Below are 25,937 nucleotides of genomic sequence, written 5' to 3' on the forward strand. Positions count from 1 at the left end.
CGATATTAGTAATTGTACTACGTCAGATACTATGGATGTAAGGTTACCGTTTGCTAAAATTTTATTGCAAGATTCTTGCAGGCAGCGTACCATAACAATCACTGAACTACCCTTCAAGTATTTTTGGCCACTCATTGTACTTGTTATTTCTTTAAAAGACCGTAAAATTTGGGAAAGTTGAAAACAAATAATCCAGTCTTCATTATTTAGATTTAGTCCAAGTCTAAGTCTGTATTAACTAATACAAATGTGGAACGGATTGCCTCTTCTAACTCGATCATTCTTTTTAATATGTAATAGGTGAAGTTCTACCTAGTTTCCACATCTTGGATTGGCCGTTTGGGAACTTTGTTATGTTGTAATTGATACTTTAAAAGTCTTTATAAAGATAAGGTACTTTTTTTGAAATGTGTTTTTTTAGAAAATGAAATTTGAAATTAGTGAAATAATTTCCAGTTTATTGGACATGACTCATCTAAACATACACCTGTATCTAGAGATATAAAAGAAGTCGACATGTATTTCGACACAAAAATTTTCGAACGGAGATTGGAACTGTCCATTACAGTGGTGGAAAAACCATCGCCATGTATATCCTAACTTAACCACTATATTCATAAAATATTGTAGTATTGTAATAAAATCTGTTCCTTGTGAACACATGTTCAAAATCTGGTTTAATTTTAAACAAAAGAAGAAACAACAAGAAAAGTGGAAAAACGTATGTTTTTAAATGTCAATTTAGACGATTCGCGATTTAATAATGTGTCATGTAAATGTAAGTACTATTTGTATTGTTTAATTTATTTTTTAAGTTATAATAAATATATCCTTCGTTAGTTTCTTTTAATATAATAGCCAATATTATGTTTTTTGTGTACTCGCTTATTTGAAACTACTGATAAACAATCAACTAGTTACAGTTTATGAAAAACGGTTCCGATAAAAATGTCAACGGCCCACCTCTAGTTTCTTAGGATCGGAACCAGAGATATGTATATCTCAGATCGGAACTAATCGGAACTAATCGAAACTAATCGGAACTAATCGTCTTACTACTGGGCAATGGGCAGCAATAAGAAATATGGAGGGGAGACCAAGGGGAAATATGATTGTTATCTTTGTCTATTCGCTGAAAATATGATTTTATATCTGTGTTAGATATCCTGTTAAATTTTACCATACTGACCATAAACTTTTACCTACACTGTATATATATATATATATATATATATATATATATATATATATATATGCTAAAACACTGATAACTATCACCTTCCACACTAAAAATATTGACACTCATTCATGACACTCAGCGACATAAATATAAAAATAAAACAATGAATAGATGCACAAAACAAAGTAATACTGGCAATAATTAATGTTTTCAGAATAAAGTACTGAGAAATATAGTAAATGCTTCTTAAGAGCTACCAATCACGAGCTTAAGAGAGGTCCAGCCACGAGATTCTACAGTTCAGCGCACTGGAGAGCGCTGAAGGCGCACTGAGGGCGTATTTAAATAATAATAATTTTGGCATAAAATATAAAACCAGCACCATTAAAATAAACATTTGACAGATATAAGCTCCTATTGTTGATTAAATTTATTTGTACATATATACCTTAGTTAGTTTAACCGTAAAGGGCCCCGCACCTCTAGAAAACAAGGAACGTAGTGTATAATTCCCCTTGGTAGTCAAAACATCAATAGACAAAGTCGCTTCCAGCTTCATTTTGGTAACATCTACCATGAGGTGCTGGATTCTAAACTTTTTCAGACCGTGCAGTTTCATATTTTTAAAAAACATCCTCCCAACTGAAAACGATTTGGTCATATCTGGTAGAGGCATCGGGTCCGGTATAGGCGCTCCCGGGATACCCAGAGGATCTGGTTGCTTATAGTGGTTAAGTACTTCCAGTAATGTCTCGCTGAGCTTCTTTTCGGATGTGAGAGTCTGATTGGGATATAATTCTACTGCTGGTCCTGCAGCAGGATCTGCAGCTAAACAAAAAAAAACCTTGGTAAGTCTTAGAAAAAAATAAATACTATATTTTAATTAAAAACATTTAATATTTCCAATTAACATGAAAGTTTATTTCATTACATAAAGTATACAGGGTGAGTCATAACTATTGGGACATAGACTAAGGACAGGTTATTTGGACCAAAATATGGCTATTGGGCTAAATATGTCTTAATAAAATGTTGCTGAGAAAAAAGATACAGGGGGTTAAAGTTCATTTTTGTTTCTCGTTTTTTGCTAATAGTTTCCGTGTATATTTATAAATTGCTATCAAAATTGGCACAGAGGCATAATCTTAGACAAGAAATAGTATTTTATTTACAATTTTACGTTTTGTAAAATGAAACTTTTTAGTAATTTTTATTAGAAAATATGACGTAAACATCATTTTTACGTAAAATTGGTACTCTTGTAATAATAATACATGATAATTTCAACCGTTTTTGATAAAAACGCAGTCGAACTGCTTAGAGTCTTAAAAAAGGATTTCAAATATTATTTCATTTATGAAAAGTATGCTTTGGACTGTCAGATAATTGTTATTGGTAAATGTCATTTGTTCAGAGTAAATTATTTTTGATGTGACAGTGTAGTGTAATGTTGCATTTTTTAAAAGTAATCATTACTTTTTTTGATTGAAATGCCTCGTCACAATCATTTTACTAATGAAGAAATGCGACATATGATTTGCGTATACGCACAAGAAAATTTTTGCGGTCGCTCGGCAGCCAGAATGTATGGAATGTTATACGCAAACAAAAGGCAACCAAATCACAAAACTTTTGCAAGATTATATCGTAGTTTAGGTGAAACTGGGTCATTTCACACTAAAAATCAGGGTGGGCTAATCAAAAAGATGAACTTTTGGTTCGCGTAGATGAAAATCCTGAAATAAGTTCACGACATCTATCAGCAGCAACAGGAGTAAGTCAGTCGTCTATTGTTAGAATTCTAAAAAAAGAGAACCTCCATCCTTATCACTTCACTCCTGTTCAAAATTTACTTCCAACAGATCTTCCACGACGGTTACAGTTTTGCCAACGTATTGTGAATAAACATCGCAATGACAGACACTTTATTAAGAATATTATGTTCACCGACGAAGCAACTTTTACCAGACGAGGGGTTTTTAATTGGCCAAATAGTCATTATTGGGAAGAAGAAATCCAGAATGCTATTAAAGCTAGACATTTTCAGCATGAGTTTAAATTGAATATTTGGTGTGGCATTATAGGCGACCAACTACTAGGGCCTTATGTTCTTCCTCCGAATTTAAATGAAGATTCTTATTTATTCTTTTTGGAAAATACTCTTAGTGATAGTTTAGATGATCTGTCACTGGATGTAAGAAAAAAAATGTGGTTTATGCAGGATGGAGCGCCACCTCATTTTTCATTAGCTGTTAGAAATTATCTTAATGACGTATTTACTCAACGATGGATTGGCAGAGGCAGTGATTTTAAATGAGCACCAAGAAGTCCTGAGTACAACCCGCTAGATTTTTATTTTTGGGGACATATGAAGTCCTTAGTTTATGCCAATGAAATTAATACACGAGACTAACTTTGGAGATACATTCAAAATGCAGCTAATCTTATAAGGGGACAGAATAATATTTTTTTAACGTCCGAAAATCCTTTATAAAAAGAATTAGAATAGACATAGAAATTGGAGGAGACCATGTAGAACATTTAGTTTGAGTTTTTGTGAGTTCTTTTAAGTTAAAGTGTGTTTAGTGTTGATTTATCGTCAAAACTGAAACCTTACGTTAGTTGCAATTTTGTTTATTAGTTTGGTAAGTGATAGTGGAATTGTACATAAAATACTATTTCTTGTCTAAGATTATGCCTCTGTGCCAATTTTGATAGCAATTTATAAATATACAGGGAAACTATTAGCAAAAAACGTAAAACCAAAAATTAACTTTAACCCCCTGTATCTTTTTTCTCAGCAACATTTCATTAAGGCATATTTGGCCCAATAGCCATATTTTGGTCCAAATAACCTGTCCTTAGTCTATGTCCCAATAGTTATGACTCACCCTGTATAACATAAAAATGTCACAAAAAATGAGTTTGAGAATGATTATAAAAAAAAATATTTATTTTAAGTAATAAAATAAATAAAACTAAGACAAGGATTGGTATATTGTATAATCTTGTAACGTCTTTCACTTTTTTGAGAAGTCTTAATTTGCTAGCTTGGATTCTAGAATTATCCCTTTGTATTATCATTCAGCTTTCCCCAACTTGGGTAAACTGTAATCATTGCATATATACTCCAAGTAAGGCAGGAGGTTAAGGAAAAAAGATCGCAAGGAAGAAGAGCAGCTAAACAGATTGAATAGTATATGGTGGCACAAAGACATCAGTAGAGGAAGAAAAATTAACTTCTACAAGATAATCATACAATGTATAGCACTCTATGCTGCAAAAACCTGGAGATGGATAGAATGTGACTAAAGACGACTCATCGCTATAAAATTAGATGTTCGATGAAGTTCATGTAGATCATGGTTCAAGAAATAAAAAAGCAACAGTTCAAATAGAATAGAATAGAAATATGCTTTATTGTCACTGAAAATTTTAAAATTAAGACAAAGCTTACAAAAAGAACAATAACAATTTAAGATTTACGATTTACTGATATTACATAAATCGTCAATATCACAAAATAAAAGATAATGAAATACACCTTACAACCTTACGAACTAATTAAGCTTAAGTTTAAGTTGCTGCATGTTATACCCAAATATATATTATATAAAAATATTTTAGTTACTTGTACCTAAACGTACTGTAATTTCTTAGTTATTCGTTAAAAAACTCTTCCACTAAATAACATGGTCTTTCAGATAGATCGGCTTTTGTAATTTTACGGAACTTAAGGAAAGAAATTGCAGATTTAAGTTGCAAAGAGTATAAGAGTATGTTGTATAACTTTTTTGCCGAATATAATATAGATTTCTTTAACTCAGTGGACGGGATCGGTAAATACACATCAAAGGTTGAATTTCTGGTGAAGTCATGATTAGGTCTTCCTGGAAAAACATATAGGTGTTTACGAATTAAACAAACAGTTTTTAAGATATATAAAGAGAGAAGAGTTATAATCCCGTGATTTTTTAAGTAACTTCTGCAATGTGTTATTCTACTAAGGCCAAAAAGATACCGTTTTGCTTTTTTTGTAATTTAAAAATAACATCAGACTTTGCAGCTATACTGGAACCTCAAAAAGGAAGACCATATCGAAGATGAGACTCGAACAAAGAAAAATATATTATTTTGGAAGATGCTAAATTGATTTCCTTCGAAACAATTCTTATTACATAGCAAGCTGAGGCTAGGTTTTTAACAAATCGATATAAAGGGACCATTTATTTAGGTTGCTGTCTATAAAAATGCCTGTCTATAAAAAAAAAAGAAATTTTACACAATCAAAGACACTGACCTGGCTGTTATTAAGAAGCAAAGGTTGAAGAGCTCCTTTATAGAATCATGCTACTGTTTTATTCACGTTAAAAGTGAGTAAATGAGAGTCGGGCTAGGTTTTTATTTTAAGTAGATCAGAAGGTATAGTTGCATAATGAGTTGCAATAGGAGTTTCCCCAAGTGATACTGGTATCATCAGCAAAAAGAAAAAATGTTCCATGGTTTTTTAAGTTATAGATGTCGTTTATAAATATAAGGAAGAGTAGAGGACCCAAGAAAGAGTTACTCATGGTGAGGTACTTCGTCGCATGTGTAAACAAAAAGAATTACTAAGAATAATCAAAGAGAGGGAAATGCAATACTTGGGTCATGTGTTGAGAGGCGAAAGATATGAATTACTTCAAGTTATACTGGAAGGAAAAGTACAGGGCAAAAGATCAGTAGGAAGACACCAGAACTCGTGGCTGAAAGACCTGAGGAGATGGTTCGACCACTCATCCGCAGAGATCTTTCGCGCAGCAGTTTCCAAAACTACAATTGCCATTTGGGGTTTGTTGTTTCCTAATCCTCAAGTAAGATTAAAACCAATTCAAAGAAATACTTCCGAGAAAAGACATAAGTCAGACTTTTATAAGTCTCTCAATAATTTTGGATAGGACCGGTAGTAAGGCAATAGGTCTATAGTTGCAGACATTCGATTTTTCACCGCTCTTATGGAGAGAAATAATAATCGCTGTCTTTAGGCACTTTGGAAATATACCTATTTGAAAGGAATCATTAATTAGTGAGACCAGGATTTCCACCACATGGAGATTTAAGAAAACTTTTATGGATAATACATCAGTACTACAGGAAGATTTGCTTTTGATACTACTGATTGGTTGGATCAGTTCAAATGTATCTACTGGTCTTATAAAGAATCAATTCGAGACCTTTTTGAATTGGGGAGATAGGAAATAGGATCTTGTTGTAGCAAAAAAGTTGATGTTATATTTTTACTCACATTAACGAAGTATTCTGGAGAGACGTTTTCTGAGTCCATGAGAGCAGCCCAAAATCGCAAGAGATGGAGAGAATTGACAGCCCGCATTGTAGGAAATCACGATCCTCAGCAATGAGGAAACGACAAGAGAGAGAGAGAACGAAGTATTCATTTAGATTTTCAGGGTTTGGAAGAGAAAATATTTGAGCTACGTTAGTTTTATTTTAAAGATCTTTTATTATGGACCAAGCTTCTTTTGCAACATATTTAGAGCGTCCCAGACGATTTTAATAGTTTATTTTTTTAGCTGTTTCGATAAGTTTTAGATAGGTTCCTCTGTACTTTGAGATATTATATTCAGTGACAAAGACTTTAGTAGTAAATTTCTTGATGTACAGTAGTGAACGCATATTCTAGGATGATATGCGGATACCTTTGGTACTCCAGGGTTTGTGAGTTTTTGACTTAATTGTAATTAAAGAAAATGCCTTATTAAAAATACAAACAAACCTATCCAAAAAACACTGAAATTGTAGTCCACGTCCACAGAGGGAATGTGTCACACAGAAGTCAAAATGATACGGGCATGTAGCTAGAATGGGGAAGGAAAAACTACCGAGGGCAGCATGGAATTAGAAACCCGTAGAAAGAAGGAAACAAGAAATAACTTTTGGGGAACTAATATTAGAAAGAAAGGAACTTAGATAGGGAGATGTGCTGGGATAGACACAATTTAATTTTTATTGTAGATATCTTGTGGCGTCTTGGTGAATGCATTGATCACAGGATAGTTTTCTATCCCTAAAAAATTTACATACATTTTTCACCTCTTGAGTTCCCACTCTGAAGACCTTCTAGGAATGATATTATTTGTGCAATATTACTTGATAAATCGTAGTTTTTCTTTTACTTGCAATTTTTTTAGAGCATTTTTTTCATTGTTGGTATAAATATTGTTCATATTTATAGTTAGTATATATTTTTTTCATTCTTGATAGGTTCAGAAAACTTTTTGTGAGTTTTTAAAATCAATATTTGAGTATTTCACTTACCACATTTAGCTTCATATGATTTATTCTTTTTATGTGACATTTTCTGTTCTACGTGAGTCTCCTATTATAAGGATATACGTGACCATACGCTTGGCTACAAAATAAACTCATCGTAGTATAACCAGAATATATTTTATTTACATATCTAATTCAACCTAAGTTTAAAATCCATCTTTTTTGTGCACTTAAACCTATTAATTCTTATCTTTCTTTTATTATTCCTGTTATTTAATTCAGAATTATACCTGTTAATTTACTTGTTATTAAATAACTGTTTTGATTCTTCTGTTTAATATATTTAATATTGTTATAAAAACTTTTAAAAAATAGACCGCTGCCACATGTAATACAAACATCACCGTGAATGTCAGCGTTATGAACGTTATGAATGTTCATGTTGTGTCAGCTGCTGTGAGGCTCCACGTCGTGGTTGTAACAGCTTTCAGCGGTTACGTAAGGCAAGCCAGATCTTGTAATTTCTATCCTAGGACACATTGTGGTTACACATACATCAATAGTAGATTATGATTAAAGTTGCAAAGCGTATATAGGACGTTAGAAACTAAAATTTATACTTATAAGTTGCGTTTTTGTATTAAATTTGTGGTTTAATTAATTAGTATCTGCAGGTTTGTAAAATATTTAAAGTATTGTGAAGAAAATTAAAGAAATATAAATAATCAGAATCACTATGTAGTGTAATACACTAACAAATTGTAGTAGAGCTCTAACAATATTGAAATACGTGAAAGACGAATGAAAAACACATATACAGAACTTCCTAGACTGAGTATACTCTTAGACTAGGGAACAAAATACATAAATAGATATCAATACACATGCCATCTCTCTTTGTCAACCTTTATCCATCTACTTCTGGATGTAGATATCTCCGAATGTCTTTCATCTTTCTGTCATGTATCTGTTAATTTCGCTGGGCTATTGTTGCCATTTATTCTGACAATGTTTACAGTTTCCCTCATTGTTCTTGCTTTATCTCTAAAAGTTTCATTTTCTCTCTCTCCTTTTGTGAGATCCTCTCCATATCTTGTGTAATCCATATTTTCTCCAGCTTCATATTCTTAAGTTTGTATTTGTTTTTTAATACTTTTGTTGCTTCTTCTTCACTTTCTAGTTCAATTAGGCATGTTTTGTGCCTATTTATAATAAATTAAAATAATAAAATTGCAAGTGTTTAATTCACAAAACTACAAACACTACCCGGCACATAATATTTAATACAAACGATGTGATTTACGAAATTAAATAAATTAAAATGTAATTTTAAGAGTCTCTACCTAATTAAATCACACAGAGTTATCAACCGGACGGTCCTTTTAGTACGTATTATGTGCCTCTAATTTTTGCCCTGATCTTAGTTTGTAAAGCTAATTAAATTATACTAAAAGGTTCCTGTCATAAAATAGTTTCGTACCCCATATTCATTATACCGCAAACAATTCTTGTTTTAGTGGATTAGAGTTTAATTGTAATAGCCGTACACGGTACTGAAGAATAATATTAAATATAATTACCTATTAACTTAGGCAAATCTTAAAGCTTATCTGTCGTGTTTTTCTTCATTCGAAAATTAGTTTTTACTAATTAGTAAATTTTTCGTCCTAAATTTCGTTCCATTACAACTATTTTTATGTACTCAATGACATTAGAAGTGTTACACCCAGAACGAATAATTTCTTGAACTTAATTTTTAGCTAACATGGTAGATTTACATCAAAAATAAAACGATAACGTTGTCAAGAATTTTTATTAACAAGTAATCAAAAAAAAATTAATAATGTGTTTCGCGACCTCGCAGCTGAATACACTCCTGTATACGTCTAGACATTGACAAAATGAGATGATCGATGTCTGCTTGTGGCACCTCGTTCCAAACAACTTGAACTTCATGTATTAACTGTGCCAGAGTCTGTGGAAGAAGGTGCAAAGTGGACAGTGGACATCATATCCCATACATGTTCGATAGGATTTAAATCCGGAGCACGGGGCGGCTACGACAAAACATTAACGCCAACTTATTGGAGAAAGTCCATAGTTTGACGAGCAATATGGAGACGCGCGTTGTCTTGCTGAAAAAGGACGTCTTGACGGCCGTCGAGATAAGGCAGTAAAGTGGTTTGTAAGATGTCATCATCATAGCGCGCAGCTGTCATATTGCCTCGAATAAATACAAGAGGTGATCGTCTACCATAGGCAATAGCCCCCCAAACCATTACTCCAACTGTCCTGTGTATATGCGTCTCAACAGCAAACCCGCTATCTCGTCGTTTTCCACGGCGGCGTCTTACCATGCTAACCATCATGCATTCCTAAACAGAATCGTGATTCATCACTGAATGCTATATAACGCCATTCTGCCACCCAATGCTGCCGTTCTCTGCACCAATTCAAACGTTGATGACAGTGGTCCACAGTCAAAGGAAGCACTAGCCGTGGGCGGAATAAAACCAGTCCAAAGGCTCGAATGCGACAGTATAATGTACGCATACTAACAGGTCTATCTACTACTCCAAACCATTGGTCAGCAGTTTGACGCGTAGTAGCAAAACGGTATCTCAGAGCCAGTAACCTAAAGCACCTATCTTGACGCTCTGTGGTACGCCTCGGTTGGCCAGTTGGTCTTCTTCGTGTTCCTCTACCTTTGTTTGTCCACACAAAGCAGACACGCATAACCGTCATTGCCATACAATTAACACGACGGTCAACTTTGCGACATGACAAACCCATATATCTATACGCAATAATTCTACCTATGGCAAAATCGCTAACATGGTAGTAATTTTGGTGTCTTCGAACTCGAGGCATTTTCTTTCACTAAATACAATTAGACTGAGGAATAATAACTAAAAATTTCTATACGAACCGGTTTTTACAAATTGGTCTCTTCACAAAAAAATTTAAAGATAAAACTTTATTTTTACAAAAAGTAGAAAAGATAAAACATTGGTATTGTTATCATAGCATGTTTTAAATATAGTCATTATGTTGCCAAAAAATTAAGTTCAAGAAATTATTCCTTCTGGGCGTAACCCTTCTAATGTCACTGAGTATATCAATATAAAATTTTCATAGCGTTGCTCTCAGAAACCTGGTTTAAATCCAAATGCTATTATAATGATAAAGGTTACAATAATTGCATTAGATCAAAGTGTGCCGACGGATATGGTGGAACAGCCATTTTATTAAAATCAAACATAAGATGTGAAGAAATCAATCTTAAAAACAAATATTCTTTCCCATATAAATATACATTTAACCAAAGACCCAGATATCTGAAAGACAATGGTTAGAATTATTTAAAGGTATGCCTAAACTATTTATTATTGGAGGGGATTTTATTGCCCACACTATCGCATTGTAGCATTTCTACTACCTTTCGTACAAGTTAAAACACTGAAAAATATTTTCAATCTTTTCTCAGTGATGCAAAATCACTGAGATGGATAATATAAACATTTTAAGTTTGTTTATATAGCACAGATAGGTATTTCTTTGGTATTTCTTTTATCGTAATGCCTAATATTGCGCGTCAAATAAATATCCACTTAAATTATTGAGAAAGTTATGCGGGTAGAGAATTATAATACTCTACGATATATCACCAAAGCGTTTGGTTTTATTGTTTGCGTCCGGATTTTTTTGAAAAATTCAGTATTTTTTTCGTGATTCGTTTTGTTACCAAAAATTAGTTAGTGAGCAGTTAGTGGAAAAACAGTTAATTTTGGATCAAGATTCGGAAGAAATAGCTTGGGGGTGTAGTCTTCAAAGCCGGCAAATTTTTTCAATTTGAAAGGTGAATCTGTACTCAAAATGCGATCTGGCAGTTTCTCTTGAGTTAATCACTGATTTGTTTGTGTTGTGCCTTATCTGAGAAATTTGTAAGACGGCGTTTCCAACCATTTGAGAGGCCCACATGGTTTTAAGAATAAATTGAGTGGCCGAGATTTGAAGATTGCAGTTTGTTGTCATCCAGGATAATCCAAACCCCGAATCAGTTCCAACTTCTCAAGAATTGTCCATCAGTTGTAGAGTTATTTCCTTTAAAAAGATTTTCACCTTTTAATATTTTTTTAGGAAAGAAAAGCCTTTCTTTCCATCCAGCAAGATTCTTTTAAACGGCGTCCAAATTCAAATAGTTTAGGGACCTTCTAGTGTGTGTGTGTGTTGCCCAGGAAATCTCTGTAAGTATTTTTTTGATTTCTTTGTAGTTACCCCATCCAGTCCATCTTTTATTCACTTACTTACGACCCAGCTTTCCAACCAAACCAAGAGTGGCCGTTCGCAAACGTTTCGTTTTGTTTGCTTACCCTATCTCCAGCCCAGTAACTTTCAACCCCCTATAAGTGATACCCAATGTGGTAGAACATATTACAAGGCAAAAATGGAGATGGGCAGGGCATGTTGCAAGAATGAAAGACGACAGTTGGACAAAAAAATTGCTTGAGTGGAGACAACGGGCTGACAAGCGAAGCCGAGGAAGACCCCCAACGCGATGGACCGACGACCTCAAAAGAATCGTGACCAATTGGATAGCAGAGGCGCAGAACAGAAGCAGATGGAAAAGTCTAGAGGAGGCCTATGTTTAACAATGGACAACTCAGGGCTGATTGATGATGATGATGAATGTGGTAGACAAATTATACCGCTACAGCATGGAGTTATGAAATTGAAGACACCTGTGGTAAAAAACTTTTAGAATGTATTGATTACTGTAATTTGATATGTCTAAATGATGGATCGCCTACGTTAGTAACTATAAAGAGTGCATTCGCTATTGACTTAACCTTTTGTACTTTTGTACTCAAAATTTTTTACTTGGAGTGTTCTACAAGATCTTCATGGATCCAATCATCTTCCAGTTATGATTAACATGGAACCAGATCATATAACTTAATTTCCAACCCAAAACTTTCACAAGATTTGGAAGCCTAACAAGGCCGATTGAAAATTATACTCATCTGCACTAGAAACCGAAAATTCTCCCGGAAATTATCAACAATTATAAATTATCAATTTACTAATGTTTGTATTTTGAGAACGATTTCCGAAGTGGAAATTGAAACGTCAATAAACGTATTTTAACCTTTAATTGGGGCTTATTTCCATTTAAATAGTAAATTATAAGGAAATATTAATAGAGCAGCCAATTTAGTAATACCAGAGTTTTCATCTAACTTCATACATAATAGACAAATTCCAAACCAATGGTGGTGTGAAAGTAGCAAAATTGCTGCTGATACCCGGAAAATCGCCTACGGAAAATAGAAACAAAATCCTACAAGGAATAATTTGATTGAATTTAAGAGATTTGATGCTGCCGCAAAAAAACTTTACAAACAAAAGAAAATATAGAATTGGGTAGAATACTGCGAAAGCATTAATTCCAAAACACAAATCAGAGAAGTGTGAAACAAAATGAACGCCTTTAAAAACCGCAACAGGATTCCAATAAATGCAGATTCCAGCTGGCTAGTTGAATTTCATAATAAAATATCTCCAAGTGGGTGAGCTATTGGTTTCTTTTGACTGTGGACTTACTACCCAATATTTTCCAGAATATAGCGAAACAGTGTCAAGGGACAATTATGGGCTTTATTTTAGATTAGATAGATATTTAGATTAATTCTAACTTGGAAATCAAAGATTTTAAAATAAAATTCTACGAATGATAGTGAATGCTTCCTGGTACTGCTCAATGAAGTGATAGGAAGAGGAGTAAGAAGTTCCTACTACCAAGGAAGTAATTTCAAACTTCAGCAGAAAATACAAAGAGGGACTAGGTGTGCAACCCAAAGTGCTTGCGCGAGAGCTGTTCGACATTAATGGTGAAGTCAGATATATAACTAGATTTTAAGATCCGATTGAAATAGATAATAAATAGTAATCTTAAAACATTATTTGGAGTTATGTTGTTATTATTGAGTGTTTAGTTAAAAGAAAAACTTATTGGAAGTGATCCCTACATGACCACTTTGTACTAGACATACATTTGACTTATTGTTAATTGTTACAATGAAAGGAACAGATTGTCAAATAAGGTTAAATAAAAAAATACATCTCATCCAATTTTATTTTAAAAAGTTCCTAACCAGAATAGGGGTCAATCATTTGTCACGTGCATAAATATATAAAAGAATTAAGAAAACAAGAGATAAAAGAGTTTAATACTCAAAATTTGCACATATATGTCGAAAAGTAATAATAATTTTTAAGAGCTAAGTAAAGTTAATTTGTCATAATAAATTATTTTCTTCTATACATCAGCTTAAGACCAATTGTTTTAGTCTTCTTTAGTACTATTATTACCACATGAAAAATACTGAAAACTGCTTTGATTGAAAAACATTAATCAAACTTATGTTTATTATAAATCTCACACAACTTACCTTTCCCCCGTACCACACAAGCAACAATAAACAAATAAACAAACTTCATATTCACTGATTTAATCCTCCACATTGTTTAACAAAAAGTTTCGTCTCTATATTATTTTCTAAAAGCGTATACAGTAGATTGCGTGCCCGCACAGCCACGTTAAAACAACCAAATCAACTGAGTCAATTTCATTGAAGGCGATGTCAGAGTTCATCTACTCTTGTAATAATAATTGATAATGATTGAGATTAGTTATTTGATTTTATTGTATTGGAATAGTTTATCAGGAATATTGCAAAGAGATGCGTCAGTTTAATCGTTTTTAAATTGTGATGAGACGAAAAGAGAATTTTGAACTAAACCGAATTATATATATATATATATATATATATATATATATATATATATATATATATATATATATATATATATATATATATATATATATATATATATATATATATATATATATATATATATATATATACAGGGTGGTCCTTAAGTAATTGTACAAAAAGAAACAGTAGATTCTACACTTTAAAATATTACGATTTAAGCTAAATTGCTTTATTAAAATGTTGATATTAAGAAAGATACAGGGTGTTAAAGTGCAAATTAAAAATTTTATTTTTGGCTATAACTTTCATGTTTGTAAACATTTATGCATAAAAATTTACAACTGGGTACTTTTAAATATGAGAAATTATAATTTGATGCACACTTTGATGTAGCGGATAGAGGGCGCCACATATGCCACATATGTGGCATAAATTTGCACTTAACTTTTTTGCTCTTTGAGTGAACTGTATTTGTGATACAAAATATTAAAGATACATTATTTCAACAAAAAAAAGGTATACCTGTTAATAACTTTTAAACTCAATAGTTTTCGAGATAATCGCATTTTACAAATCAGCTGCATATTTCTGAGTTAAGGCAATTACCCCAGGCAACGAAGGAAAAATAGACAAAAACATTAATAAATCTAAATTTTGGTATAAAATACCAATAACTAAAGATAATAGTTAACGAAATATTAAATAAAATAAATATATCAGCAGGATAATTAATAATAGGATATGACAAAAAACAGAATAATAGGATTTTACATCAAACATTTTATATTTTATGTTAAATTAAAGTCGTAATCAAAACATTTTGTTTACAAACCAAATTAAGAAATAGTTAAACTAAATTACTAAACTTTTTGTTAAAGTAAGTGTTCGATATGTCTACCATTTTCATTAATTCATTTGTCAATATATTCCATAAAAATCATCTCATATTAAATAGCATCATTGGTTCTAAAGAAACTGTTGCAGTATTTATTTCTTCCCATATTTGGTTGCAAATGTTTATGGCATTCTTATAGACACGTTGTTTTAATACGCTCCATACACCAAAATCGAGCGGAATAAATTCTGGGCTACGTGGTGGCTATAATGTATAATGGACGAATCTATATCCAAATCTTATAGTATTGTTGTGAATTTATTAAAAGGTTCAATATTTATAACACTTACGGATTTAATTTATTTCTTTATTTATATTAACTTATCTGACAATAATTTATTATATCCGTACGTAACAAATTCGCGAGCGCGGGTCTTGAGAATTAACTGGCCCTCCATATAAAAATGTTGTATTTATATACGAAATCCTGATATACTAGAACAGCATCGAAAGATCGCATTGTCTTGCATCGAAAAATCGAGAAGCATCTAGTTGGATGATTCACCATAATTTGAATCTAGATCCTTCGCCAAAATGTCTACAATAAAACAGAATTATTAGTGAATAAAAACATGTTTTAAAGGTTAAAACTATGACTCATATTTTTACGTAACATTGCCCCCCTCTCAAAAGATGGTTCCTCCTGGAACCTTGTTGGGACTAGAACTGGAACGGTATGCTGGTATCGGCAACTGGACCCTCTTTTACAACTTCCAGTTGTATAAAAATGACAAGGGACGGTTTTCTCTCCGCACCAGTAACTATGCGGATTGCAACAGACTAACACCTGGACTTCGGTGTCTTTAAAGATCTCCTCCACCATATTTCGGATAACCCTCCAATCTAATTGGCGGCACTCCAACTTTGGCATGGCTAACTTTTGCACGTCGGACTCTAGTACGTGCCCTCTCAATTGAAGTAAGGCTTCCCATACATCTCGGTAGGTAGGTTGGTCACGGGCAGTGTCTTTTGTTACCAGGTAGAAAAGGTAACGTGATGCATCTTGGAGTTTCAAGGTTTTACCGGGAGCTGGCACTTGGCATTGAAGTTCTGCAACTCGACCAAACTTCCTTCGAAAGACGGATACCAACCCTGGTGCGTCTTTGATACTGGCCGGGATGGTAAGGGCCAGCGAGTAGTCATCGGGGAGCGCGAGTAGATCTTGCTTTTCTTCAGTGGTAACACCATGTCTCGCTTTACCGGTACCTCCATAGGCACCCATGAATTCCTCAAACGTGAGGTCAGACACATCTTGGACTTGGTTTACTTCCACTTCTTCATCTACGTCGTGGTCACCTTCGAAAGATGCCAACCGGTTATGGTGTACTATCATCGGCTTTCCCCTCGGAATCTTGCTTATTCGGTAGATGACATCGTTGATCTTCTCCATGATGAGGTATGGACCTTCCCAAAACTGCTGCAATTTGGGAGAACAACCTTTTCGCTTCTTGGGATTATACAGCCATACTTTGTCGTTCTTCTTAAAGAAACCCTTTTCGGCTTGTGTATCGTACCGTTTCTTCATTCGGTCGCTAGCGATCTGAAGGTGGGAACGGACCAACTCATGTACATCGTCCATTCTTCTTCGTAATTCGATCACATAATCTTCACCTGCTACATCTTCTCCAGGTCGACACCCAAACTCTAGATCACAAGGTAGTCGCATTTCGCGTCCGAATAGGACTTTGGCTGGTGTCTGGCCTGTTGATTCGTTAACAGCAGATCTGTAGGCCATTGTGAAGAACGGAAGGTATTGGTCCCAGTCTCGCTGATGATCGGACACCATCTTTGTCAAATACTTGCCAACTGTCCTATTCATTCGTTCTACCTAGTCTATCACATATTCCTTGGAATAGATCGCTTTCGAAGTTCCTGCCTTGGTCACTATGGATCTCCAAAGGCACTCCAAATCGGCTGATATATTCTTGGATCAACTTATCTGCAACGGTGGCGGCTTTCTGGTCTGGAAGTGCGTAAATCTCGACCCACTTAGTGAAGTAATCCATTACTACCAGCATGTACTTGCCTCCCTTTTCACTTTCTGGAAATGGCCCAGCGATGTCCAAAGCTATTCTTTCAAACGGGCTTCCAACATTATATTGTCTCATAGGAGCTCTCCTTTTTCGGTAAGGCCCGTTACTCGTGGCACAAATAGTACATTTCTTACACCAGTCTTTTACATCGTCGGAACTGTTCATCCAATAAAACCGTTCCCGAATTCGCTGAAGGGTTTTCCTTACACCAAAATGCCCTCCCGATGGACTGTCGTGTAACTGACGAAGTACTTCGGCTATTCTGCTCTTTGGGATCACCAACTGTCTTCTCTTCTCCGAACCGTCATCATTTTCCAGGACTCGTTTGAGCAAGCCATCTTCGATGATAAATGAGTCCCACTGGGCCCAATACGTCTTAACTACTGAGCATAGGTTTGATATTTCCTGCCAAGGTGGTCGACGGTTTTCCTCTTTCCATTTTCGGATTTTCTGTATAACTGGATCTCTCTCTTGTTCTTCCCTTATCTTAGTAGGCGTCCAGTCGTCGTTGACAATCGTCGTTCTTAGCACTGCTGCTTCCTTGGATTCCGTTTTGTTGCAGTGGGGACACTCTGCTGGGCATGGCCGTCTGGAAAGAGAATCAGCGTTTCTGTGGCTAACTCCGGCTCGGTGCTCAATCTTAAAATCGTATTCTTGGAGTCGTTCGATCCACCTGGCTATCTGACCCTCTGGATTCTTAAACTGCATCAACCACTTAAGGGCGGCATGGTCGGTTCGGATTAAAAACTTCCTTCCATAGAGGTATTGATAGAAGTGCTCTACTGATTTCACTACTGCCAGAAGTTCTCTTCTCGTAACGCAATAATTCCGCTCAGGTTTTGAAAGAACTTTACTAAAATATCCGAGGACTCGTTCCTGTCCTCCTTGAATCTGAGACAGCACTCCTCCAATTCCCACATTACTTGCATCTGTATCTAAGATGAACTCTCCTTCTGGCAGTGGATACCCTAAAATTGGTGCTGTTATTAAATGCTTTTTCAAGGTCTCAAAGGAATTTTGGCAGTCTGTATCCCAGCGGTAATCTCTTGCTTCCTCCGTAAGTCGCGTTAATGGCTTAGCGATATCTGCAAACTTCTTAATAAACCTCCGGTAGTAAGTACATAGTCCAAGAAAACTTCTCACTTGATGTTTGTCAGTTGGTTTTGGCCATTCCTTAATGGAATCGATTTTTCCTTTATCCACGGCCACTCCTTCTTTACTGACTATATGACCCAGATAATTGACTTTACCTTGAAATAGCTGGCACTTCTTGGGGTTTAACATCAATTGGGCAGCTTTAAGTCGATTAAAAACGTTTTCTAAATTCTTCAGATGTTCTTCGAATGTCTCCCCCAAGACGATTATGTCATCCAAATAAACCAGGAATGTTTTCCAAGATAACCCTCTCAACACATTTTCCATAAGCCTCTCAAATGTCGCAGGAGCATTACAGAGTCCAAATGGCATAACGTTGAATTGCCACAATCCAGATCCTGTGGTGAAGGCCGTCTTTTCTTTATCTACTGGGTCCATTTCTACCTGCCAGTATCCAGACTTCAAATCCAAAGTAGAAAACAATTTACTTTCAGAAAATGTGTCCAATGTGTCATCGATCCGAGGCAGAGGATAACTATCTTTCTTGGTAACGTTGTTCAGCAAACGGTAATCCACACAGAACCTTGTCGTTCCGTCTTTCTTCTTAACCAGGACCACCGGAGAGACCCATGGGCTCGTAGAAGGTTCTATCACCCCGTCTTTCTTCATTTCCTGAACAATCGTTTCAGCTTCCTCTCTTTTCGCCTGTGGTAATCGTCGAGCTGTTTGACGAATTGGCTTAGCATTACCAGTATCAATTTTATGCTTGACAACGGTAGTTCTTCCCGTCTTTCCTCCTTTCGGTACGAAAATATCACGATACTGCCGAAGAAATTCCCTTAATTTCCTTTTCTCCATCTGATTTAGAGACTGTCCTGCAACTGCAACCATTTGGTCGAATTTGTCGTTGGAATTATCAGATGTTGTCGCCTGACGGATTATGGATGTCACAGGTACACAAGTTCCTACCTTTGTCTCTTTCTTGATGGTCACTGGGTAGTCGTTGACATTGATAAGTCTCACAGGAATTTCTTTAGCCGAAGTCACCAATTCCTTTCCAATTATGATTCCACGGCCAACCTCATCGTCGTGGTTCCAAGGCTCCATCATAACAGGTGTCCCTTCGTCTACAATTCCCTGTAGTCGCGCTACTATGATCGTTTCGCTTCTCGCAGGCACGACTGTATCTTCTGTAATGGCTGCTTGCACGGTGTTGTCATTATGTGGATGAAGAAATACCTCCTCGTTGCCAACCTTGATTACCTTATTCTTAAAATCCAATTGGAATCCATGCATATTCATTACGTCCATTCCTAATATAACATCCTCTTCGATGTCAGCAACTATAACAGTATGGACGAACTTTTCTGCTCCAACTCCCAATTGTACCTGGATTTCTCCATGAATGTTGGCATTTTCACCTGTAGCGGTCCGAAGTCGCAACCTCGTTGGTAATAGTTTCTTACGGTTGTTTATAACTGTTGGGCGTATAATGGTTCTGGTCGCTCCGGTATCCACCAACAACGTATGCTTTTTACCATTTATGTCTCCATCTACATATACACTATCTTCACGACATTTCAAAGAAGCTATTAGTAAGAGAGGGTCTTTGGAAAAGTTCTGGGTCGAAGCTGCCCCCTTAAGGCTGACCCGTTCTAGTTTTCCTGATGGTGAGTTTCTTGACTTGCGTCGTACCTAGGGTGCTTACAGGAGCTTCGTACGTGTCCTATTTCGCCACAATTCCAGCATCTGATGGTCTTCGTTTTCTTGTATGTCATGCTTTTTATCATATTAACGAGCTGGTCAAGTTTATCTTCATCTCCTTCCTCTTTTACAGTTCTAACTTTACTGTACCCGCCAGAGGCCTGCGTAGCTGACTCTTATTCGAGGGCGGCGGATAAGACATCAACCAGCGTTTTGTGACGAGCTAATCGCAGTGTTCTCTGCATTTCATGATCACGAAGACCATCAATAAACGTTTGAACGGCCAATTTTTCCATCATGTCTTCGGGAGCTGTTGGATAAGCATATCGTACTAATCTGGCAATATCTACCTCATATTCTTGAAGAGCCTCATCTTTCTTCTGTCTACGATTTTTAAGCTGTGACTGATATACATGCTCCAAATGTTCGTGGCCATATCGCATATTTAACCTCTTCTTCAGTTGTTCGAAATCATCGGTCTCCTCTACGGCTATGGTCTGAAGCACATCTAAGGCATCTCCTCGAAGAGCGATAGTCAGGTTTACAGCCTTTTCTTTTTCAGACCATCCATTTGCTCTTGCGGCTGATTCGAACTGTTTCATGTAGTTGTTCCATGATGATTTTCCGTCGAAAGTTGGGACTTTCACATGGACAGAACCTCCACTTCCTTCAAATTTCGGTCGTGTTTCCAACTTACATTTCGTCTCGTCTTCTTTTGTCTCCACTGTAATTGGATTGTTTCCTCTCTCTGCTGTCCCGGTTTCCTCCATCTTCTTTTCCATCTCTTTCCATATCTTTTCTTCGAAGGCCAACATATCGGCAGCAACTTGGTTTTTTAACGAAGATATTCTATCGTCCAGGGCAGACATCTCAGAAGTGACTTTAGAGATTTCCGAAGAGATGTTAGCAGAGACTTTGCTTTCCAGCGAAGAAATCTCGTTAGAAACTTTGTCTTCCAACGAAGCGATGTCGCCGGAAACTTTGGCTACATCAGAAGAAACTTTCGAAATATCGTCAGAAACTTTGTTCTCCAATGATGCGATGTCACCAGAAACTTTGGCTACATCAGAAGAAACTTTCGAAATATCGTCAGAAACTTTGTTCTCCAATGATGCGATGTCACCAGAAATTTTGGCTACATCACCGGAAACTTTGGCTACATCACCAGAAACTTTCGAAATCGACGAGAGGACAGCATCTTCAAATATATAAGTCTCTGGATCTAGTCCTTCTTCTAGCAAAGCGTTCTTTAGTCGTTGGACTAACTCAGCCTTTTTTCCGGTAGAAGCTAATTCTCTGTCTTCAAGATGTCTTCTTAAATTAGTCACTGTCAGCTCATAAATCGTAGCCATTTTCACAATTTATTTTATATTCACTTGTAATTTATTTTCGCAATTTATCTAAGTATTCCACTGTTTTGACACCATTTGTTGTGAATTTATTAAAAGGTTCAATATTTATAACACTTACGGATTTAATTTATTTCTTTATTTATATTAACTTATCTGACAATAATTTATTATATCCGTACGTAACAAATTCGCGAGCGCGGGTCTTGAGAATTAAAATAAATAAATACAATATAAAAATGTTGTATTTATATACGAAATCCTGATATACTAGAACAGCATCGAAAGATCGCATTGTCTTGCATCAAAAAATCGAGAAGCATCTAGTTGGATGATTCACCATAATTTGAATCTAGATCCTTCGCCAAAATGTCTACAATAAAACAGAATTATTAGTGAATAAAAACATGTTTTAAAGGTTAAAACTATGACTCATATTTTTACGTAACAGTATATTATGTCGCAAAGGTTAAATAATGTATTAAACTGTGATGTATCTCATTCATTGGTTACTTATATACACTCATATAAGCTTACGAGTAACTATAATTACATATCGAACAAATGGACTATTATGATAATGATGATAATATTATGAACTAACGAACTAATATTATGCTGAACTAAATTGCCTGTTTGTTTACTATATTTATAACAATATCGGTAATTAGGCCAACGATGATGTTTTTGTAAAAATGCTGAGTCTTTAAGGTAAGATTTGTAGCAAAAGTATTATGAAACAAGACACGTGTGTTATTTCATACCTGTGCTTAGTTTCCATTTGTCATAATAAAAATGGGTAAACAACAATTTACGTAATGAATAATAATTATTATTTTGGGTTTTTTTTATAAATTAAATAATTATATCAATATCTCACCACATTGCCAAGGAATAAGACTGCCACGTCCAATCCAACGTTCAGAAAAGGTATATTTAACTATGTTCTCAACGCCTTCTCTCTAGAATGTGGTGGTGTACCATCTTACATAAACCATATATTTTGGTTTTTCAGCATTTTACAATAGGGAAAAAGTAATACAACGCCAGTAGGTATAGAAATTTAAGAAGCGATAGAAAAGGGAAATTGTATACATGATGACGGCCAGCGTCTGAATACGGACACGGCACCTAAAGAAGAAGATGAAGAATATTTTCTCCAATAAGACATTTAGCAGCCATAACAAAAATTTTGTAATGTTACATTATCATCTTTGAGTTGTTTTAATAAGAATAAACTATGAATTATGCTTATCTACAGGTATTGAGTGCTTTACCGCACAAATATCACAACTAAGAATTATGAGGCAGCTGACTTATAAAATGCGATTATCTCGAAAACGGTTAAATTTTGAGGTTACTAACAAGTATACCTTTTCTTTGTAAAAATAATGTATGTTTAATATTTTTTAACACAAATAGAGGTAACTTTAAGAGCAAAAAAGTTAAGCGCAAATCTATGCCACACCTGTGGCATATTTGGCGCCATCTATCAGTAACATTAATTTATGTATAAAATTATAATTTATCCTACTTAAAAGCGTCCAATTATAAATTTTTGTCCAAAAATATTTACAAACGTAAAAGTTATAGCGAAAAATATAATTTTAAATTTCCACTTTAACACCCTGTATCTTTCTTAATATCAACATTTTATTAAAGCAAGTTGGCTTAAATCGTAATATTTTAAAGTGCAGAATCTATGGTTTCTGTTTGTACAATTACTTCAGGACCACCCTGTATATATATATATATATATATATATATATATATATATATATATATATATATATATATATATATATATATATATATATATATATATATATATATAGTATATCAATAAAGTATGGAAACGGTCTATTATCTCATGACTTAGTTATTTTCAGAGTCAGAGTCTGACTGGTCGATTTTAATTTTTGTTTTTTAACCTTTTTGGAAAAAAAAATAGCTGTTACTCCCACTACCAAAGGAAATCAGTGCTGGTATTTCTTAAAATTTAAGTCAAAATTTATTTTAAAAAGAAAATTATTTAAGAACTCATTTCGTATTACAGACAAAAAATAGCATAATTACAACAAATGCTCGAATGGAGTGGGGTATTATTGTACGATACAGAAGGTAGACTGATTATCTAAACTTTATTGAATTGAAGTCAAAAACGGTGTTACATATATGTAACGCTAGGCACTACTGTGAACAAATTTGACATAATATACTAATACTTATACTAAATTTCTCCATTATTTGTTGTGAGATATATAATTACAAAAAAGAGGTTAAATCTTTGTAAATGGGTATATATTTAAAAAACAAAGATTTAACCCCTTTTTTGTGATACGTGGTATACAGCCAGCTGCAGGAATTATTTTCCTTGTGGATTTTATATAATTACAGTCCAAACATAAGCCTGCATCATATTTTGCACACATTGTTCTTGTACTTGAAGAACAGTAATTGACACTAGCACAGAGTCTTCTTTTATTATTTGGAACATACACTAACAAAATGATCTTAACCATTATATCTAAGATGATCTGAAATTCTGTTATTGCAGTTACTAAATTTAGACGAAGCTGGTCTTCCAGCTCCTTTTGGTGGGTTTTGAAGTTTTTGGAGATATTTCGTCGGAAAGCTAGTTGTGGTAATTGGTCCTCGTGACTTTTTTATATAATATCCAGGCATTATTAATTGCTGCATCTAAGAGAGAGCTAAATATACACCACCACCATTTTCGGGATCAGATACCAATTCTATAACATGATATCTTTTGGTCAATTAAATCTGTTCCTGCCATGAAGTTATTATACTTCCAAATTAAGTCCGGTCTGGATATGTTGATGTATTTTTGTTCCTTTTTACTATATCTCTTTACCTGACCAAACGAATTGACACCAAAACTTGTATATGCTACAGCTACTACATTGTGGTCTTTCTATCTTACAAAAATAACCCCATGGTCTTTATCAATAGATAAAATATAAGAACCTCGTTTTCAATTTTTCATGAATTTTTTCAAAACAAGGATACATGTATGTGTAATGCGATCTTCACGAAATGTAACCGTGATGTGATATCCTTTTTCACGCAAAAAAATTAAACAACGTAATACTTGTAAACAGATTGTTAACAAAAAAATGATAGAAATATTCGAGATGAGGTATAAGTTTAATCATGAACATTAGTGGAGCAGCGGCTTTACCAAATAAATGTTCATACTGCTCATTGGAAGATGGCTCTTTCCCTTCTTAGAGTGCCGTCTCCCTACGGAGGTTGGCAATCATAATGGCTATTTTTATTTTTGAACTTGCTGCTCTAAACAAATCAATCGATCTGCATTGATACCAATCACGTATATTCTTTAACCATGAGTTCTGCCTTCGGCCAACAGATCTTCCTTGAATCTTTCCCTGTATGATGAGTATCAAAATTTCATATTTTGGTCTCCTCATCACGTGGCCGAGGTATTTCAGTTTTCTAGTTTGGATAGTGGTGATTAGTTCTGTTTCTTTACCAGCCCTCTCCAGTACTTCTATATTTTTAATTCTATCAGTCCATGATATTTTTAATACTGTGCCATATAACCAGAGTTCTAAAGCCTCAATTTTTTTTAAATTGCATTTTTTTAATGTCCAAGTCTCAGCTCCATAAATAATATTGAAAATATATAACAGCAGTGGTATGTAGTCTGATCTCCAAGTTTAGATTTTGCACGTTAGGAGTGGCTTCATTCGTATAAATGCTGATCTGGCAATCTCTATTCGCCTGTTTACTTCTGAATTATGATCATTGGTTTCATTGGTCAAAGTATCAAAGTTTCATTGATCAAATTTCCCTTGGTAAAGTCAAAATTTACTAAATATCCATCTTTACTATTAAGGGACCACATTTCGAAACCGAATCGGATAGGCTTGCCTCTAATAAACTGTTTACAATCGTGTTTTCCGAAGTACTTAATCATTGATTCGTCATAATCAAGATTAGAGACAGGAACAAAATTTTATACAAATTTTTGACTAATAGATTTATAAATTTATACAAATTTTTGACTAATAGATTTATAAAACGTAGCAGTTTGTATAGCTTGTCACGTTTGTCTAATTTTGTGCTTAGATCGATGGCACAAAAAGCACCAGAAGCAAGATTAAAGTGGATGTATGATCCCGTATTGAGGACATATGAGCTAGTGCAATCAAGAATATTTTTAACAATTTTACCACGTCCAAGTGTACGCGAGGAGCCCTACATAGTGTTGTGGGCGTTGAAGTCTCCTACAATTATGTAGGGTTGGGGGAGTTGGTATCCTAAATCAAGGAGTTCTTTTTCCTTTAGAATGTTGTCAGGAGGGATGTATATAGATCATGTGGTAAGTTCGTTAGGGCAGTAAGTTGTGATGGCGACAGCGTCGAGATTGGTAGGCAGAGGAAGAAGAGTGGAGTAATGGTCTCTAGAAGCAAATATGAATGCACCTCCACTAGTTCTGGAGCAGACAGATCTGATGTAACGATATCCTTCAAAATCTTTGAGTGAGATTAGTTGACGTGAAGTTTGATTCCTGTAAGAAAATGAAGGTGGGTGGTGGAGAGATATCAGTAGCTGCAGACGTTCTAAGCACGGATAATATCCGTCGCA

The 25,937-nt window shown here is 34.8% G+C and overlaps 1 protein-coding gene across 1 annotated transcript in view; it reads right to left on the reverse strand.

Annotated features, from left to right (window-relative positions):
- LOC140441653 (uncharacterized) overlaps positions 1-14,089 on the reverse strand; it is a 32,032-nt gene extending 17,943 nt beyond the window's left edge. The window contains exons 1-2 of the mRNA XM_072532517.1: positions 13,903-14,089; positions 1,629-2,008 (exon numbers count right to left, since the gene is read on the reverse strand). Of these exons, the coding sequence (XP_072388618.1) occupies positions 1,629-2,008; positions 13,903-13,975 (453 nt within the window). The 5' untranslated portion in view covers positions 13,976-14,089. The remainder of the gene's footprint in view (positions 1-1,628; positions 2,009-13,902) is intronic.
- Positions 14,090-25,937: the final 11,848 nt, after the last annotated feature.

This window comes from Diabrotica undecimpunctata, chromosome 5, assembly GCF_040954645.1.
Source record: "Diabrotica undecimpunctata isolate CICGRU chromosome 5, icDiaUnde3, whole genome shotgun sequence".
Classification (NCBI taxonomy): domain Eukaryota; kingdom Metazoa; phylum Arthropoda; class Insecta; order Coleoptera; family Chrysomelidae; genus Diabrotica; species Diabrotica undecimpunctata.